Source organism: Ctenopharyngodon idella, chromosome 10 (genome assembly GCF_019924925.1).
Source record: "Ctenopharyngodon idella isolate HZGC_01 chromosome 10, HZGC01, whole genome shotgun sequence".
Classification (NCBI taxonomy): Eukaryota; Metazoa; Chordata; class Actinopteri; order Cypriniformes; family Xenocyprididae; genus Ctenopharyngodon; species Ctenopharyngodon idella.
In genome coordinates, this window is record NC_067229.1 from 29,959,007 (window position 1) to 29,979,784 (window position 20,778).

The 20,778-nt window shown below is 40.5% G+C and overlaps 1 protein-coding gene and 1 long non-coding RNA gene across 2 annotated transcripts in view; one reads left to right on the forward strand and one right to left on the reverse strand.

The window, feature by feature from the left end:
• Positions 1–20,778, reverse strand: part of itga1 (integrin, alpha 1) — a 58,961-nt gene that overhangs the window by 20,129 nt on the left and 18,054 nt on the right. Inside the window, exons 2-12 of the mRNA XM_051909616.1 lie at positions 19,771–19,891; positions 17,433–17,545; positions 10,495–10,586; positions 9,643–9,757; positions 8,889–9,010; positions 7,432–7,580; positions 6,870–7,020; positions 6,552–6,726; positions 3,788–3,861; positions 2,651–2,795; positions 1,141–1,283 (exon numbers count right to left, since the gene is read on the reverse strand). Of these exons, the coding sequence (XP_051765576.1) occupies positions 1,141–1,283; positions 2,651–2,795; positions 3,788–3,861; positions 6,552–6,726; positions 6,870–7,020; positions 7,432–7,580; positions 8,889–9,010; positions 9,643–9,757; positions 10,495–10,586; positions 17,433–17,545; positions 19,771–19,891 (1,400 nt within the window). The remainder of the gene's footprint in view (positions 1–1,140; positions 1,284–2,650; positions 2,796–3,787; positions 3,862–6,551; positions 6,727–6,869; positions 7,021–7,431; positions 7,581–8,888; positions 9,011–9,642; positions 9,758–10,494; positions 10,587–17,432; positions 17,546–19,770; positions 19,892–20,778) is intronic.
• LOC127520915 (uncharacterized) lies at positions 12,898–17,960 on the forward strand. Its single transcript, XR_007932229.1, has 2 exons — positions 12,898–12,999; positions 17,481–17,960. It is a non-coding gene; the product is annotated as an uncharacterized LOC127520915 (long non-coding RNA).

The window sequence follows — 20,778 nt, forward strand, 5'->3', positions numbered from 1 at the left end:
GAGGAAGTACCATTGCTGTCGATGCAGGCCTCGCTGAGCCATCGGATTATATCTTAATTTGTGTTCCGAAGATGAACGAAAGTCTTATGGGTGTAGAACAATATGAGTGTGAGTAATAAATGACATAATTTTCATTTTTGGATGAACTAACCCTTTAAGGCTACTGTCAAAGATCTTCCTCAGACTCCCCACAGGCTTCTCTGAGAGGGTAGCGATTGATACTGCTGAGATAGAGAACAGGGAACGTATTCACTACCTTTCTTCAACAACGTGGTTTGTGGCTTGGATTGTGTGGATTTTTCTGGCTTGAATGACATTCTGCATCCAGCCACTGACTCAGTGGTCAATGTTAAGTCATTCACGTAAGTGCGAATTGGTGGTTGGCAGATCCCAGACTTAGACTTGGAGCCTTTGCACTCTTCACCAGAGCAAACAGTAATCACTGAGATTGTACAGCCTGTGATGATTCCCACCTCCAGTCGGCGCCACTATGATGTTGTGGATCCTGAATATATTCAGGCTGAAGTCACTGTAGTAATTCAGGATGAGGTCTCTTACTGAGGCTGGAACGTGGTGCCTTTCCAGTGTTTCCTGCACCAGCTTGTGGGGCATCGAGCCATAAGTGATGGCCAGGTCTAACCACGATACCACTAGATGTCCTGTTCCTCTTAGCTTCTTTGAATAGCTCTATGACCACGCCTGTATGCTCTAAGCAGCCTGGTACCCCAAAAATGCCACCTTTCTGCAATGAAGTGTCAATATATCCAGTCCTGAGGAAGAAGTCAGCCAGTCGCTTAGCTAAAATGCTGAAGAAAATCTTCCCTTCAACACTTAGCAACGAGATGATTAAAAAGTGGTTGATGTTTTTTGAGTCCTCCTTTTTAGGAGTGTATCCTTTAGCAAACCGCAATTGCTTTGCTGTTTTACCTCTTCTCCAGATGACTTGAGGATTTTCCAGAGCCAGTGTAATAGGGTGATATGTGATCTGAACATGTTTTAAAATTCATTTTACACGAAATTATATAAAGAAATTAAATGTTATAAATAATTATATTATTTTCTTTTGATTTTGGGGTGAAATGTCATCTGTTTTTTGTGAGATCCACCCAAAATTGCTTGAGGTTGTGATTATGAATATACCTGCTCTCCTTTCAACGTCTGTGTTATGGTGACATTTTCTCCATCAAAGCGGTATACCGTGACACGTCCGCTGTGGTTAAACCGTGGTGCTCCTGTGATGTATAGCACTCCATTGGGTGTGAATGCTGACTGCACATCATAACCTGCAAGCAAAACCACACTGCATCCTTTACTACCACACAACTAACCCAACCTCAAAAAAACATTTACAGCCTGCACACTTAATATGAAACAGCTGGAGCTGAAATCATAAACTGTTTCATTACTGAGGACACAGACATCGTTGGGAGTAATGTTAGAATAAACCAACTTGACTGATTGTAAATCTTTTTTCCTCAAATCAGCATTTGCAAAACTGCGCTTCCGCGCAGCTCGTTCTCCAAACACGTTTATCAGGCAGAGTCATTTCAAGTCTCCCCCATTGTTTCATTCTAGAGCAACATCCTTAAAAGGGGATGAGCAGAGAGTGTGACCATTTGCATTTACTGTGTGAATGTTTATGGGATGGCAGAAGACCGTGATAATGTGTTTAGACTACTACCACAATACTGTCCTCTATAATAAGCCTCCCTGTCTCTCTGACGCGAATATTATGAAGTATATAAAATTCCTAATTTGTATATACAGCATTTTTAATGTTTGGTACCGAAGAAGTATGTTTTAAGTTTAGAAACATTTTGAGTCCCCTCTCTAGGCTTGCTGCGATAGTTGATGTTACCAATGTTATACATAGTGTTCAGCTGCACACCAATTACCGCGGCACCGCCCCCCATTGCCATTTTAGGAATAAAATTAATTTAGTGCAGTTATAGAACAGAAACTACAGTTAAAAATTCAACCCATCTGCTTAATTCAGCGTGAGCCGAACGAGTCACAGCACAGATCAGCATAGTGTTTGCCGTGCCTCCAAGCTGTCTTATTCATTTGTTAATAAAAGTTGTATGTTTAATATAAGAGAGTTTGTCATTGTACTGTTTTGTTGTTGTGTTTTTCATTAAGAATAATAATGAACCCACCATTCAAGCAATTGCCGGCCCTAAATAGCCGCTAATTCAAAAGCGAAGGTAAAATGTGAACAGCTGCATGGGCATTCATAAGCGATTTAAATAATAATGAAACCACCATTCAAGCAATTGCTGGCCCTAAATAGCCGCTAAAGCGAAAGTAAAACATAAGCGAATTAAAAGCTAGGTGGAAAAGTGGGAAAAACTCCAACGTCCCGGTCTACATGCTGCACTAATAATAGTAGTAGGCTTTCCTCTTTGTACACATATCCTTACAAGTACAATTTTGGCTGTATTATTTGTGTCCCCTTCAAAAATTTCTCTTGACAAATTTTATGTTTATTGTTGCCCCCAACTGTTAGGTGAAATTTACGCCCATGGACGATTGTGACATTTGCTGCTACCGTTCTCTCTCCCTGCATCATTTTCTGTCCACTCTCTACTTTCTTACTATCAATAAAAGTGGCAAAAGAGCCAAAAGAATAGGTTAAATGTTGATTTCTTACCTATGTATCCTGCTGTGCCTTCATATCTCTGCACCTCAGGGTTGTGGAAGCTGGGTTTTTTTGGAACGACAAACTTGTTCCCAACTTGCATCACTACAGTTCCATTCCAGTCGAAAGCACCCACGGCTCCCAACATGATACCTGCCTGTCAGAAAGACATAATATTAAAGGAATATGACAAGTTCAATATGTGAGACAAGCAACCACATTTGAGCTTCAGCTTACCATATTTGATCAGCTCTACATATGTGCGTTGATCAATGTTTATATATGAATAAAAACCTAAGCTAAATCTGTTCATCATTCAAGTGTTCAAGTGATCATGTCTCTTCAAAAGACTTGGATTAAACCACTCCATTCATATGGATTATTTTTACAATGTGTCAAACTGTTTGCAGCATCAAAGTTTTGTTGGAATAGACTTTCAATGGAGGGACAGAAATCTCAGCTTTTATTAAAAATATCTTTATTTGTGATTTGACGATGATGAAAGTCTTATGGGTTTGGAACGACATGAGAGTGAGTAAATGACAGAACATCCCTTTAAGCTAAATTTCCTCCTTTTCTTAAAAAAAAAAAAAAAAAAAATCTGGTTATAATGAGACTGAAGAATTCATGTGAGTGCTTTTATAAAATAATCAGCTTCACATTTCTGCTTTTAAATAATTCATATTGTAAGTGCCTCACCCCAAACTTTAATTTTTGCATTGGGAATAGTCTTTATCATTCAATAGGCCTTAATATGCAACACTGTTCAACTTGCCATTTTTACTGTATGTGATCATTTACATAAAATGTTCATACAAACAATTTACACAAAAATTTGTTCTGTTCGCATTTTATGACTGAGGTGCAATGTGTTTAGAGATTTCACAGGGATGCGTTTGAAAATTTGTTAATAAAATAACACTGTGTCGTCTCTGTAAAATTGAGAAAGGATGTGACACACTGACAGACTCAGAGAGCTCTTCCTTCTCTGATTCATAGCTAAACACTGAGTCGTGTGCGTGTTTCCTCTTTCATTACGCACAAGACACCAGCAGCAGGATGTCAGAATGAGATAAATCAGAGAACAGAATATGATGTGATCTGATCTATATCATTATATTCAAGAGAGCAGACCGATTGAACACTTACTTTAGATGTGTGAGCGCTGAACCCCGACTGAGACATTTCCATCTCAAAGGAGGAGGTGTGGTTCCCAGTTGTGGCTGTTAGATATAAAGGCCATTTTACATTTTTGATACAGATTTTATGAAGAATGTAGTGGTTATTACAATATTTAACATTTAAAAAAAAACATTTTCATATTCACAATACGAAAATATAACTAGATTTTAATATTTTCGGGAACATTTTTTAATTATCACTTAATTTACTCACCCTCAAGCCATCCTAGGTGTGTATGACTTTCTTCTTTCAGCCAAACATAATCAGAGTTATATTAAAAAATATCCTTGCTCTTCCAAGCTTTATAAGTGTGGTGTCACGGTTTGAGTTTGTTTTTTATCTGTTTTTCTGTTCTGTTCATGCCTGAGTTTCTTGGTTAGTTTTATAGTTTGTTAATTAGTTCAGTTCTCTTCTGTTCCCTGCCTGTTTGTTTCCTTGGTTACTAATTGATTAAGTATTCTGTTCAGATGTGTCTAGTTAGTTTCTACCTTTGTTTGCTCTGTATTTAAGCCCTCTGTTTCAGTCAGTTCTTTGCTCTGCATTGTTTTTATGTTGTTGTGCATTCTCCTAGATTTTCTCCTGTTTGGTGTGTTGAGTATTAAATTAAAAGTCTGCTTGAGTATCTCCTTCGTCGTGCGCTTCATTACAGCCACGTACCCATGAAAGTAAGCAGGACCCAAACAAAGACTCAACAATAAAGAGGTCTGAGGATCATCTCATGAATACCATCTGTCAAAATGGTCGTCCTCTGGAGCGGTATGTGGAGGAGTTTTTGGAGTATTCCCATCTGGTGAATTGGAGCGATACTACGCTCAATGCCTGCTTTCTGATGGGACTGGTTGTTGTTATTTGCCCGGCCTTAGGTGATCATTAATTACATCCCCTGGCTAAATGGTTCCAATTTTGTGGTTGATGAAGTCAAAGAGGACAATATAAACCCTCATCCAATCCCATTCCAAAAGCATTTGGGCACTCCAGCTCACCCAGAGCCTTCGTCCGAACCCTCCACATCCCTTAACATCAGGGTGGCTCTGAAGAAATTTTCACATCCAGAGTCTGTTTCACATCCAGAGTCTGTTCCAGCCTATAAGTCCGCTCCAATTTATAAGTCCAGTCCAGAGTCTGCCCTATCCTCAGCACTCAGCCCCAGATTTACTTTAACCCCAGCCCACAGAAGGAGGCTGAGGAAGAAGAGACAGCCCTCTGCATCTCTAGACCCTGAGTCCACTCCAGTGTCGGTTGCAGCCCCTGAGTCTGCTCCAGTGTCGGCTCCAGGGGGGGGGCTATCCAGCCACGGAGGCCGTCCCAGAACCGCCCACTCTCCCAAACACTCTTCCTGCACTGCCGGCACCTCCCTGACTCCCTGAGCTACCGGCACCTCCCTGGCTCCCTGAACTACCGGCACCTCCCTGGCTCCCCGAGCTACCGGCACCTCCCTGGCTCCCCGAGCTACCGGCACCTCCCTGGCTCCCCGAGCTACCGGCACCTCCCTGGCTCCCTGAGCTACCGGCACCTCCCTGGCTCCCCGAGCTACCGGCACCTCCCTGACTCCCTGAGCTACCGGCACCTCCCTGGCTCCCTGAGCTACCGGCACCTCCCTGGCTCCCTGAGCTACCGGCACCTCCCTGGCTCCCTGAGCTACCGGCACCTCCCTGGCTCCCTGAGCTACCGGCACCTCCCTGGCTCCCTGAACTACCGGCACCTCCCTGGCTCCCTGAGCTACTGGCGCCTTCCAGGCTCCCTGAGCTACCGGCACCTCCCTGGCTTCCTGTATTGCCGGTAACACCCAGGAGGCTTCCTGTCCTGCCTAATCCACCTTGGCCACCCCCTTCTCCAGCCCCACGGCAGACACTGTATAAACTGTAATCACTGGCTTCCGTTAACAACTGTACATAAGTCGAGTTCTGACCCATGACCTCTGACCAGACGCATGACGCATTGACGAATGTGGAAGCGCAGAGGATAGAGCAAAACAAAACACTGGTCATGATTTAGAAGTCTAAAATGAGAATTTTTAAAGAGAAATGTTGGAGGAGCTTGAGTTTGTTTCCCAACCCTATTTGTTTGAACCCCGAGAGCCGTCTACTCTCACCTAAGCTTACGCTACGCCTACGTCCTCACCGGAACTTGACTCTCTCGTGAACATGCGGATGGCCATTACCAGAAGCTAGTGATTACAGTTTATAAAGTAATATTTATGGATATTAAAAGGTTAGTTCACCCAAAAATGAAAATTTTCATTATTTTCATTTTTGGGTGAACTAACCCTTTAACCCCCTGGAGCTGTATGGATTACTTTTAATGATGGATTATTTGGGCTTCACTCCCATTATAAAGCTTGGAAGAGCCAGGATATTTTATATTAACTCTGATTGTGTTTGGCTGAAAGAAGAAAGTCAAATATACCTAGGATGGCTTGAGGGTGAGTAAATTATTGGATAATTTTTATTTTTGGGTGAACTATCCCTTTAAGACTGTGTCTTAAGAACTTGTCTGAACAACTAGTTAGCTAGTTAGTTAGCAGTTAGTTAGGGCTAATCAATTTTATTTTTCAGATTCAAAATAGATCAGTCTACCTTTTTATGTAACTAACTTTAAAAAGATTAAGCAGTCTTGAAGAAAAAAATGCATAATCGACTGCCATATGAAAAAATCATATGTCCAGTCATATGTTCCAGTACTTAAGGTTAGGGATCTAGACATTTTTATTGTGATGCATTAGGTACATTACCCTCTAAGGCAAAGATCTTGCTTCCTAAGGCATCAACAATGGTCACTAAAGCAAGTTCATCCGACACATTGAAGAAATGATCGCTTTTTTGGTCGCTAGCAATGGATTCAATTTCACCAACAAACTTCTTCACCTCTTCACTGGTTTTATTCTGCCGATTATAGTCGCCAAGGACCTATGAAAGACAAATTACATGTGTCACATTAAAAAGTAACAATCTACTGGTTCTAATTTCCCTACTGAAACCACTGAATTCATGCAGCACACTATTTATTTATTTATTTTTTTATATTATTATACATGGATGAATGTACTTACAGCAATGGCAAACCTCTCAATACCATCGTTTTCACACTGATCAATGACACGTTTCAAATCGTAGTGGTCGTGTGACTCCCCATCTGTGACGATCACCATGACTTTTTTGACCCCTGGTCTTGCTCCTCGCTCCACTGTAAAGGCCTCTTTCCTTTAGAAAACAAACAACATCAGGTCAAGATTCTGCACAATGTTTATGACTTCCTTTGTCTGAATAGACACTTTTAAAATGATGATTATTATTATTAGATGATATTTCATACATCAGGGTCCAAAAGTCTGAGACTAACCAGTGAAAATGTGTTTAAATAATATGATTTAATACAATTGTTTTCATTACAAATGATATTATTAGTGTAATTACCTGTATTAAAAATTAACATTAATTTCAGAATTTCTATTTCTTAGTTCTCCTCTAGTTTGATGGTTGTGTTATTCAGGACACATTTTATCATAACACTTCTGTCTTACATTTTTAGCTTACTTCCAACTTTAAAAGTATATTTTAGATCATATTTTCATTGTAGCCTCAGACTTTGAGAATGAACGGTAAGCGCAACACCTTGCTGTATCAATGCCGAGAGCTGTCATGGTTTTGTGGCCGGTCCTTTGAGCTATCTTGCCAGCTTCCCGAACAAGTTGTTCTGTGTTACTGAACTGGCTGAGATTGAAGACATGGCCGACATCATCCCCATATGACACAATGCCCACCTGGAAAATTAAAAGCCCAAACAAAAAACACACACTTTAAGTTCAGGTGGTGCTACTAAACACGGACAGTTTGGGTGGCCCCTAGACACACAGTCGTCTCTCTCTGCTAAATGTCTGTGTCTGTGCTGACTCAAATGTGATGTCATCCTCTCAAAAAAACTCTGCAAACATTTATTTAGCCATGGAATATGCGGTCTTCCCCCAGCTCAATGTTCTGGGGCCAGTATTTTCCAGCACCGTGCTCAAGAAAGCCTTTATTTCCCTAGAATTAAACCACCCAGTAGCTTCTCCATGGAAAGTCTTTATGTAATACTCCTTGTTGTAATAATGTTAAATATAAGCTGATGATGCTCCACCTATGTGCGACTAGATAAACACAACTGTGTTGTTTTGGACCCCATTGACTCTCATTATATGAGCAAAAACAAAATTATCTTGTTTTGTGCTCCAAAGAAGGAAAGTCAGTCATAAAGGTTTGAAATGATACAAGAGGGAGTAAATGATGACAAAATTTGCATTTTTGAGTGAACTAACCCTTTAAGATGCCTTCACACAAAATGAAATCAGATTGTGTTCAGTGGTGGACGAAGTACACAAATTAAGTACTTGAGGTAAAGTACAGATACTCAAACAAGTACTCAAAAAAGTAACTGACAGTCATAACCTAAATATGATTTTCATTTACAATAATCAGTGCTAAACTTCAGAGTTAGTAGCCTACTTTACGCGCCATCAGTCACAAGCACATTCAAGCTCCGGCGATATCCCAAGTTCTTGGTTCTCGTTTTGACCGGATCATTGAATTGGTGAGTTGTTGACTCGAGAACAGCTGCAATCGAATTAGTCCAATTCGCGAATGAATCGTTCACTGCAATTTGTGAAACCAAGTTCATTGGAAAGAATCATCTCATTCACGCATCGGACATCTCTCTTGCATCTCAAAGTGGGTGGCGATTTCTTCAGCTCGAAATAACGAAGAACGATTTGTTTTTATGAAATGTAGTGGAGTAATAAAGTGTGATATTATGCTTTGAAATGTAGTGAAGTAAAAGTAAAAGTCACAGCACCCTAACATCATGATGGCAAGTTTTAAACAGACAGCATTCTCCCAGTTTCCCAAAATAGAAATATTCTAATGAAGTACTTGAAAAATATACATAAGTACAGTAACAAAATAAAAAAAAAACTTTGTTGTTGTGTTGAACATCCAATGATGCAGTAAGAGGATATGTTATTTTAAAATGGTGTCATTTCTAAGGTGTTTCAACAAGGCTGTTCATCAAAGCAATATAATCCAAAAAATCTCACCCGGGCTGGTCCGATTTCAATGTTCTGGAGAAATTTTTTCAGGAAGTCAGTGATGGGTTCCCATGGGTAGATGCTGTTGGAACCGTCCAACACTATGACAATGTCCATATCCTGCTTGCACTCTGAAACAAGCAAATAAACTTAATGAGCACCTTCATTGCAATTATACTAGCGAGAAAGAGAAATAAACATCACATTGCTCTCATTTAAATTACAGAAAGGCAGCTGAATGCCAACAGCCACTAGTAGGTTTACATAGGACATACATTACATAGCTCACTGAAACAGCACAATTACATAAAAAATGTTATGAAACATATTGAGCCATGAAATTGGATGTGACATTGACCTCGTCGTGACATAGGAAAGTGGTTATTAACTACAGCTTATGTTATGTCATCAGAAACTCAATATAGTTTGTACATCTGTTTATACCATGCAAATAAAGGCTTAGGCTAACCAGAGCTGTTTGCCATTCAGAATCAAATTGGGAATTCAAATTTGAATTTAATGAAGCATAAATGATGCAACGGTCTTTCGTGTGCTTGGAGATGAGTGAGAAGTTCCTTGTTGCTATGATACTTCATACAGTATGTATGTGTGTGTTTATGATGAGTCACTGGCTCCATGTTGCGTTGGTAGATGTCAGCTCTCCTAAACACTGTCCTAACATGGACATGCGGGGCAAGGGGGACCGGCTGTGGTTTACACGGCTGGAATGCGCTAATGTACACTCACAACACGTGTGTCGTACCTTGTACAGACGGAGCAATGGAGTTGAGGACTTTGAAGGAGGAGCTGACGTTAGAGCAGATCCCAGTGATGTACTGCTGTTTTCCACACATGTAGCCATACTGAGGACCACAGGCCTGTTCAGAGGGAATGAAAGAGAGAGAGAGATTGGACCATTGAGGAACATGAGTAGCTGATATGACATGGAACTCTACAGTCCCCACTGAAAAAAAGCCTATTTCTTTTGTTATATTTTCATCACTTAGCTGTACAGCAAAGTTTTTTTATATATATAGTTATGTATTCAAATAAAGTTTTTAACTTCTTTGGAAACAAAGTTCATGAAGTTCATGTCCATTTCTCAACTACTTCATAAAGAGATTCATACAGAGTTCTAGTATATATTTTGGCCTAAAGGAATGCTCCCAGAATGTTTATCATAATTTGGACCCAATCCTAATGGAATCAAAAAAAGATCCTACTGGATAAAATGAAATTCCTTCTTTTCCATTGCTTTTTTTTTTTCAGCATGTCAGTTTAGCCAATTGGATTACATTTGATTCGTATAGGATTCCTGTTTGATCCCATTAGGTTTGAGTCAAAATTATCCATTTCTTGAGGATTGTTTGACTACTGGAAAAGCAGTGTTTTCGTGAACTGCAATCACAGATTGCTGACAATTTGTCATAAAACCAAATGCAGACATATTGCCAGCATGTCATGGCTGTTCTATAATCATAAACATTAACTGGAAAAAAAGAGTGTTTCCATAAAGCTTTTTTTAATGTAATGATTTAAAAAGTCTGTGATCAGACACTATTAATTAGCAGTGGCTAAAGTAACAGTGTAAGACACATCCGCAGATGTTCCCTACCAGAAACCCACTGCCGTCTGGGTTAACCACCAGCGTCGTCCCCATAGTCATGTTTTCCTTGACTTCATTTATGTTTGGAATTGTTGTGTTTTCTGTAACAAAAATAGACAAATGTGCACTCTCAGTGTAAATCCTATGAAAAGAATATCTACACAAAAATTCCACTGCATTTTCCCATAGGCAGATCGGATGCTTTTGTCCTTTTATTTGCCTTTTAAAAAACAAAAGACATTGCTGGGGTCCTTTATATGGGGGAAAAGCACATTTTTGCAGTGTTTTTGTCCTTTCCTGCTTAACAAACACATCATGTAAAAACAATGTACAGTAAGCCACAGGGTCTGTCTTAAAAAGAAAATTAACCTTCCGGTCAAGCCATAAAATCAATATTTTCCATATTTAAGATAAAATAGTAAAATGGCTAAGGGCGTAGATTCATGTGCTATCTGTTCTGACATCAGAGTTCCTCTTGGAAGTGTCTCATATTAAGGTAGATCCCTTAAGAAAGCCGACATGCAACATTGAATTATCTGGTGAAGGATTATGTAATTGTGTGTTGTTTGGACATTAAAATGTTTTTTTGGATCACTTCCTGTCTAGGCCTCCTCTGAGACTCAGACATTCAGGCAGAGGTTAACATTCAAACACACAAACAGAACTAGCACTACAGACTAATGAGTCTTACAAACAATACAAACATTTTATCATTGACCAAAATACTCTCTTAAAATAAGCATTTAATCAAAATAGATCATATTTAATGTATAGTCTTGGTCTTTTGGCCACGTTCACACAGCAACAGAAAATGGCTGTCAGTTCTGTTTGAGTCCCTAATATGGTTACATTCACACACAATTTGGTTATTTATGGGAGTGAAAGCCATATTCAATAAATAAACTCACACCCGTACATTTTTAGGACTCACAACAGCATTCTCTGAAAACATGCGCTGTGTGAACAGAACCGCAACAGACAACTAGTCATCTGTCAGGTCATACAGCGAGAGAGCCACTCACAAACGCATGTCTACCATGTGTTGCGGGTTTTTGTGTGTTGTTTCACTTTTAGTAACTTACAACAACAGAGATATGGGTGTCATCTGAAGGTTTTAGATCCAGTCATAGTTCTCCACCGGAGCTGCTCCCGTCAGTTTTGTGTTCACAGATATAAGAGCTGTTGTCAGTTAATGAAGATTTGAGGGATGAACCTGCAGTTCGATTGGACTCTTGTCATATCAAAAGTGACATTGCCATCTTTGATATTACTTAGGTCACTGTTGTTATGCTTACTAGTAAGAGAATACATGCTCAACTCCTGTTACACATTCAAACAGACATCATTCGAGACGCTACTGTAAAATATCGTTTGAACAGGACATTGAGACTCACACCTGTAAGAATGTATGGTTGTCAATCCCAGAAACTGACAGTGTGAACGTAGCCACATTTTTCTTTTGATACATTTCTGCAGGGTTTTTTTTTTTTTTTTTTTAAATCTTTCAGCTAAAATTAATTCCATTTTGACATTTTGTCATCACTGAATATTGTGTTTTATGAAATGTCACATTACTGAAGTAAAATGGGTTGAGCACACTGAGTCTCATTTACTAATTTTTGTTATTTACTAACTCAATAATGGAATTTTGTTCAGGTCCTCTGTACTATTTCTTTTCACTTGTATTGAATCGTTTGAACTGTATCATTGCTCATTTGTAAGAAGCTTTAGATAATCTGCTAAATAAATGTAATAAATGTAAATGTAAATGTAAATGACCGATGAGTGAAGGTCAAAAGTCTCTCTGGCCAGTATCAGTATGAACTCTTCTTTTCCTCTTATTCTATTCTCAGAACAACACCTCTAGAAAGGGGAAACTGTACACAGATGTTTCAGGTGTGGAGTTTTCTCCATGCATCTGTTAAAGGCTACAGTCAGGTGGTGTTAAGTGTCAAGTCATTATCACTCAGCTGCGTGCAAAGGCTTCCTAAATTAAATTATCATGCTAGTTCATCAATTAGAAAGATGGCACTTCCCTTGCTTTCCTCAAAGCAACTAAATATGTGAAATGCACTTCTGAATTTGGTGACTGATAACAAGGACAAAGCAACTAGTATCTAAACTATCAACATAAGATTTCATTTGCAACCCATTGTACTTTTGTAATGTGACGTACACAACTGTTCAAAAGTTTGGGGTCGGTAAGATTCTTAATGTTTTTGTAAGAAGTCTCTTCTGCTCACCAAGGCTGCATTAACAGATTAAAAATACAGTAACAACAGTAATGTTGTGAAATATTATTACAATTTAAAATAACTGTTCCCTTTCGAAAGGGAACTCTACACTGCGGTGTCTGAAAGCAATTGTCAAATCCTACCAATCCTATTGGCCGGCGACAGCTTATGACATCATCATAGCGCAACCCGGAAGTATATAAGGGGCGCCTAGAGAACCAGTCAGTGTCTTTTCGTCTTCAGGGACTGTTTTGTCTGTTTGGCGATTGCATCGAATCCGGTAAGAAAGTATTTACTATATCTGACAAACGTTTCAGAAAGTGTGCTAATCCCTGTCCCAGGTTTTTGACTCCCGGTGACACACACAATCTGTGCATTTTCTGTCTAGGGGAAGAGCACGCATGGACAGTGCTTGAGGGCGCTGTCTGTGCGAATTGTGAGCGTCTACCAATGAGAACGCTCCGCTCTCGTCTGGCCCTCTTCTTGAGGGGAGAGGAGCCGACATCGCTGCCTGGTGGTTCTGGCCCCGCTCATGCTGAGGCAGAGCAGCGGCTGAAATCATGGGGCTCGCAGATGGAGCTCGCAGAGGAATTTGAGAGAGGCGTAAATCTCTCTCAACCCTCTGTAGCTGACGAGGGTGAGCTGTTGGATGATGACGATGTCTTGTCTTTGACATCGTCAGATCCAGCAGCAAGTGCTCTTCTGGCTGCAAGCCCAAGAGAGCAGGAGATGGCTGTTGAAGAGGAAGCAGGTGAGCCTGCTGAAACTTCAAAGCCTCCCTGCCCTGCCCTGCGGATGCGGAGCTGCTTGAAATTATGGAACGCGCTTCTGGCAGACTGCAGCTGCCATGGGAGCGCGTTAAGAGAGGGGCCGCACACGGACGGCTTGACAAGCGGTTCCTTTCTGGCCATAACAAAGCAGCCCCCGTGAGCCTTCCATTCCTTCCTGATCTTCATGTGGAGATCAAGAAGGCATGGAAGAACCCATATTTGGCTCGTATTCATCTGCATCAGCGGGTGAATTTTGCTGATGTGGAGGGATTGAGCCAACATGGGTATGTGTCGATGCCCCCTATTGACGAGACGTTCGCGAACTCTCGTCACTGGGCAGGCCCCAACACTGAAAGCTCCGGTCCTGTCTTCTAAGCCCATTAAAGTGACCTCTTGCTTGAATGGCGGGGCATACGCAGCAGCGGGTCAGGCTGGTGCGGCCTTACACACCATGGCGGTGTTACAGGCCTACCAAGCTGACTTGCTGAAGGATCTGGATCAGGGGCAGGGTCTGTCCCCTGAGGCGGTAGAAGAGCTGCGCCGCACCACGGATCTGGCTCTCCGGGCCACTAAGCAAACCGCTGCTTCGATTGGAAGATCGATGGCAGCGATATTGGCCACAGAGAGACGCCTGTGGTTGAACCTGGCTGACATCGGGGAGAAAGAAAAGGGCTTTCTATCGCCCTCTGAACTTTTTGGTACCTCCGTCGAGGCGGTGGTGGGAAAGTTCAGAGAGGCGAAGGCGCGCTCGGCGGCGTTTAAGCACTGCATACCGCTCAGATCCGATCCTGGGCCCAGACAGACAGGAGGTCCTGGCCCGTCCCGATTTGAGGATCGGAGACAGGGCCAGAGGTCCAGTGTTGCCTCTCGGGCACCTCCTCTGCGAGGGTAGTTCACTTCTACCATCTCCTCTCTTCTTCCACCTCCTGGTCATGGAATTTTAAAATGTAACACGCTCAGGCTTTCTTACAGTCAGGCTGAGGACAAGGCCCATGATGAATATGATTCTGATGGCCCACCTTCGGGCTTGATAGTAAAAAGGCTCCTTTAGGCTTAAAAGGACCCTAGATTCCATCCCTTACATGATAGGAGTCTTAGGTCTTCGAGCCGCAGGAAGGTAAGCTGGGTCTATATTTACATTATAGTAAATATGACCTTAAGTTTTCCTGTATGGGTTTTTCCTGGGCGTGTAGAGAGGAAAATTAGAATAAGGGGTTTTTAAGGGCTCTGAAGTTTAAAAATCATTAGGTTGGCTTGAACGATTGTTTTTGGCTTGGCAAACAAAATGGCCACCTTTACAGCCACCATTGGTAGAGTAGCTTCTCCTCTGGTTATAGCTAGAGTTGTTTTGAGGTTAGCACTCTTTACTTCAGATAGATCTATGTCTAGCGTCGGCCCCCTGGGCCGCCTGACATTGTTGGCTTGGGTTGAGCTTTGCTCCTTTGAGCTCTTAATTTAGAGTTTAGAGTAGCCTCTTCTCTCATGAGTTTGTAGGCTGAGTTTTAGCCCCAGGCAGATCTATGCTTATGTGTGGCCCCATGGGTCGAGTACTTTCCCCTGACAAGTGACTGGCTAGGGTTCCCTCGGGCCCCCTGGCCACATTCCCTTACAGGTACCCTCTTTTCCTAAAGAAGCTGGTTCCAGAAGCCTTTGAGCGGCCTTGGTAGGCCTTCTGCGGAAGGCCTCTTTGAGGCTTATAGCTTGGGCTGTTGCCATAGGGAATGCTGTCACTGACAGCCTATGTGTGACCCGTAGGGGGAGCGGTTCTGGCACTTCAGTTGAAGCTGCTAGTTCTGACGTTTGTCTAGCCATTTGGCATGCACTCCCCTCAGCATGGCGGCGTGGGTATATCGTTCCCCAATGCGTTTCCGAACGCAGTGTAGAGTTCCCTTTCGAAAGGGAATGTCTCAGGTTACGTATGTAACCATGGTTCCCTGAGAACAGGGAATGAGATCGAATGCATCGGGGCTGCCTGCTGAACAGTCCCTGAAGACGAAAAGACACTGACTGGTTCTCTAGGCGCCCCTTATATACTTCCGGGTCGCGCTATGATGACGTCATAGTCTGTCGCCGGCCAATAGGATTGGTAGGATTTGACAATTGCTTTCAGACACAGGTTCACGTAATGGCATTCCCCGATGCGTTTCCGAACGCAGTGTCTCGTTCCCTGTTCTCAGGGAACCATGGTTACATATGTAACCTGAGACGTTTGCTATTGTAATATAAAATAAAATGTAATTTATTCCTCTGATTTAAAGCTGAATTTTCAGCTTCATTACTCCAGTCTCATTTGACATGATCCTTCAGAAATCATTCTAATATGCTGATTTGCTGCTCAAGAAACATTTCTGATTATTGTCGATGTGTTGTTCTGCTTAATATTTTTGTGGAAACTGCAATACTTCCCGGATGAGCCCCCACTTGTTACGTGCCCCTCTTTTAAGTCTAGGGGTGAGAAGAGGAGTGTAACAAAAATAGCGTGGAGAGAATGAGAGAACTGCCGTCTCCAGGTCCCAGGGCAGATACAAAATGCTCAACAACACTAGTTTCAAAATAACACAAAATTTATTAAACAAACTGTGTTAATTAAAAAGGCATTAGGAGAGGAGAGGCCAAAACAACAAACAAAAGAGCATTCTTATTAAAGTTTTTAAGGGATAACTTACCTACCAAAAGAAAATATAATAAAATACAAAAACAATTCCCAAACTCCCTTTCTACATAAACACAGGAGAAAATGTGGTTCTTAAAAAAAAAAAAACAAATGCACCCACCTCCCACCAAAACTTAAAAAGAAAATATTTAAAGTAGTGAGAAAATTAAGGCAACAAAATAGAATATCTGATGTTCACAAATAAAACTTAAATTAAGTGGAAAACTCTGTACTGCTCAGATTGAACTAAAGTCACAGGAATACAGACGTTAGATGAAGCACAGGTACACCAAAGTTAGCTGAAGCACACTTAACAGCTCAAATTGTTCTAAAGTATTAGATATACACAAGTTAGCTGAGACACTTCACAACTCTTTACCTGAACACTACAGGCAAGGTAATATACACAACATAGAAAAACAACAGCCCTGGGACCTGGAGACGGCAGTTCTCTCATTCTCTCCACATTTTTTTTTTTTGTTACACTCCTCTTCTCACCCCTAGACTGAAAAGAGGGGCACGTAACAAGTAAATTTTTTCCGGATCATTGCTTAATAAAAAAATCACAGCATTTATTTTTGAAAAATAAGTCATAAATTGTATATTTACTGTGACTTTTGATCAATTTAAGGCATCTCTTGCTACAATATGAATTTTTCACAGTAAAACTTTCACACAGTAGTGTATTTCCAAGTAAAATAAAATATTCAAAGAGAAAAATAAAAGGCAGGTTGTGAATTTATCCACATGGAGTTGATTGGATGCTAAAAAGTTTACAGGGTTGATCAAAAAGATGTAATGATGAATGATGCAATAAGACCAAGAATATGCATTACGAAAATAAACAGTGTTTCATGTTGACTTTAGAAAATGCACTGAGGAAGTGTGTACCATTTTCCTCCCCTGGGGGTGTTATTTTGGAAATTGAAGAAGAGGGAAGATGATTTCACAACCTCTTTTTCTAATCTGGAGGATTTTGCACACTTCATTACACATTCATTTACCAAAGTGCCATGCTAGTGCATGGCATACTTCTCATCTGAAATCCACTAGTACCCTTGAGTCATGCAGCAGTGTTTGAGACAGTCAAAGTACCAATTTAGAAACTAAGACTATTTCAGGGCAACTGAGGTAATGTCTGTTACCCCTTCCTGTAACAGGTTTTCTTGGATAACCACAGTAAACACAGTGAATACAGACAGGGTACACAGCAATGAACAAAAATAGTCAGTGGAAAACACAATGGCACTAACCAGGCACACAAACTTTTACAGGAAGGACAACTCTCACCTGACAAATTGAATTTTTCACATCCAGTGTTTTTGTTTTGTCCCACAGGGCACCTGTAGACGTCTCCGGTCCGGTGAGCCGGCTGTCCAGTAAGAGGAGAACCGATCAGAACCCTTTCAGAAAAAAGCAGGAAGTAGAGAGTGGGGTCATTAATCCCTGACCACAAAAAACCTTTGGGATTTGTGAGAAAGTGGAAGCCCGCTGAGCCAAAGTGCAGCTGATTGATTCGCCAGTTTTCCAGTGGGAAAGAAAAGCATAACATAAATATGCACATGCTTATTTTTAAATATTACAGTAAAATGGAACATATGTGAAATGTCAGCAGGATGGGGAGCAAAGAGTTTCTTTTTTCGTCACAAAAAACAGTTAGAGAGTTTGACTATGATATTGACAGATATGTGATGTTTTACCCTTGAACCCCACTGTGATTTATGTGCTTTACAGTGAGATAACGTAAGGTTGTTTACGTTTCATTATGTTCTGTGGTACATCTGAGTGCACTTAGCTTAATAAAGAACATTCACCATGCTCCTCAGATTTCTAATGGTGGTTTTTGACAACAGTGCTAAAAGTAGACATCCTTGTGTAAGCATGTAAACAACTCAAGTCATTAACATTCCTGTGCACAAATGGGCCTTGACACAGCAGTGGATACAACACAATCTTCCCTGGTTACAACAGGCACCAGTCACCTTCTAGTCTACACAGGAGACACACTATTTCACAAAAGAAAAAAAATCATGTTATTCCAAATCTATGGAAAAAAATGAAAAAGGTAACTGCAACACATATAAGCTCACAATTGTAAGAGGAAAAAAAAGTTCTGTGGTGGTACGTTTGCATACATAGAACACAAAAAGAGAAATTTTGCATAATGTTCTGGCTGCTCTATTTCCATACAATGAAAGTGAATGGGGACGGAGGCTGTCAAGTTAAAAAAAATGCCAAAATGGCACCAAAAAAGCACCACAGAGTTTATCCACATGTCTTCTGAAGTCATACAACAGCTTTGTGTGAGAAACAAACAGGAATTTGAGTCACATTCACAGAAAAACTTCACTGTAACTTTAAAATTACTTTGGTGGAATTAAAATATGGTGCATGAATCCATGTGGTCACAAGACACTAATGTTGCAGACCACTTCTAGGTGTTTTTGGCCATTTTTGGGGGGGTTTTTTGGCCATTTTTGGAGTTCAACTTCCCCATTCACATTCAATGTATGTAAAAGAGAAAAAAGAATGTTCCGCAAAATAAAATTAAACAAATTTTGTAATTTTAACTTTGCTGTTATTTTGATCATCAAAAAAAATTCTTGTATTCTGTAAAATCTATCCAAATCAAGTCTATTAAATCATCTAACGACCCTGAACAGATCATTGGCAAGATTTACACGTCAGTCAAGGCCACCTGTGAGAGGTTTACATAAAGCGGTCTTGGGGTTTTCACACCAGCTGAGGTATTTCTCCGGAGATAGAAGGTTAACCTTTACAAGCAGTCCTAAAACGTGCTGGTGGACTGATTTTTAAGAGGCTACAGATGTCTGAATTCACTAAGGTTTCACTGAGGGGAACTGTTTCCTACAGTAGGGAATCCTTTCCATTTATTTATATGCCTAATGGAGTTAGCAGACCTGAGTACATTAGCTTGATGTCTTTATTAAAAAAAACGAGAGCCATTACAAAAGCAGACTACATCTGTGGTGCTCATAGGTTTACCATGACAATTCTAGCATTATTATGGAATTGTTCTGAGTATATTTTTAATATGATGTAAATGAAATTTTGCATCAAAACCATTTGCCAGTGTCATGACACTCAAGCATGTGTATTGTTTTTTTGTTGAGAGTGCACAATGGTAAACAGAGGCAAGAAATCAAAGACCAATCATAATTCATAATTCAATCATAATTCATTAGATTTTGAATGTTTAGATTTTGAACATTCTAAGGGGAGATTTTCAAACTTTCAAATCTAAAAGTTCTTAAAAATATATTAAATTTATATAAATTCCAAAATAAATAGCAAACCTAACACCTTGTCTACACCGGATGCGAGTGGCGTGACAAAAGACAGTAGAACCCATTATAATCAGTGATGCTGTCTACACTGGATGCAGCGCGATGCGACACAACAAATCCCTGACAGTAAACTGATGCCTCATTTTATTTATGACGTACTCTGAGCACTCGCGATACTACTCATAGGAAGGACAAATGGATTTGCAATGGTCCAGTGTAGACAGCTTCTAGCTGTTGCAGCGCAGCGCAATGCGGCGCGCCAACGGTCGTGTCCTGTGTAGACACGGTGTAAGCATTTATAGAAATAATATGTAGCTTACCACTTTCCTTCACTGTTCTCGAACTGTTGGACGGTGTATCCGAACATGTCCTCCACTGGTCCACTGAATGACATCTTGTTCTTCTCATCCACATTGAAACATGACAACCATGGCAGCAGAACTATCAAGAAAAGATACAATAAACAGACAACATATAACATACAGTAATGTATCTCACTTTATTGTCTACATAAGACCAAAGGTCAATTTGTCCATTTAAAGAAGTGTTTCCAAAGAGAAGATAAAGGTCATAATAATTATAGTATTTATTTGATAACTAACACAATCTCCGTTTGGAAGTCTGACTCCAATTCATAATTTGTTCCGTTGCCAAAACAAGATGAATGTAACAGAACAAAGGGTACGAGGGTGGGTAATTAATGACAGAATTTTCATTTTTGGGTGAACTAACCCTTTAATTGTTAAATATTTATTTATAATGAATAATAATTTACGTCAATAAATAAACACAAAAACTTTCCATTTCCCTTTTTTGTTTTGAGAGAGAGAAAATGGTCCCAGTTGTGTGGGAATGAAACATGCAAATTCTACAGGGAGCAATACACGCACAGTAGGCAGAGGAATTTCACAGAGCAATGTGGAGCAGCCGCCCTGACCTCTTGGACAATGTCCTCTTCATGAAGACCACCAAAATCTGTCTTTTAGTACTGTATATAAAAGGAGAACTAAATATAGTGTTTAAATGCTTCATTGTGCAGAGGCCACAGAGAGCCTTTTCACATGTTGTGTGCAACGGCATTCCAGTCATGATTTATTCAATTCCTGGATTTGGAAGGGAATTGTGAAGATTAACAAATCACTGTGGTGTTGAGTAGGTTCCTGAATCTGGGTGAGAACATGAAGAGACAGAGAGACAGAAAGCCAGTTGTACTCCCTAATGTCTGTTGTTGATAACAGTCATGTTCTGAGCTAATGAATGTAGAATAATATGTAGGGCTTTGGCACTTTGGGCTCACTGCTAATGTCATGGCTCCATGAGGAAACAGA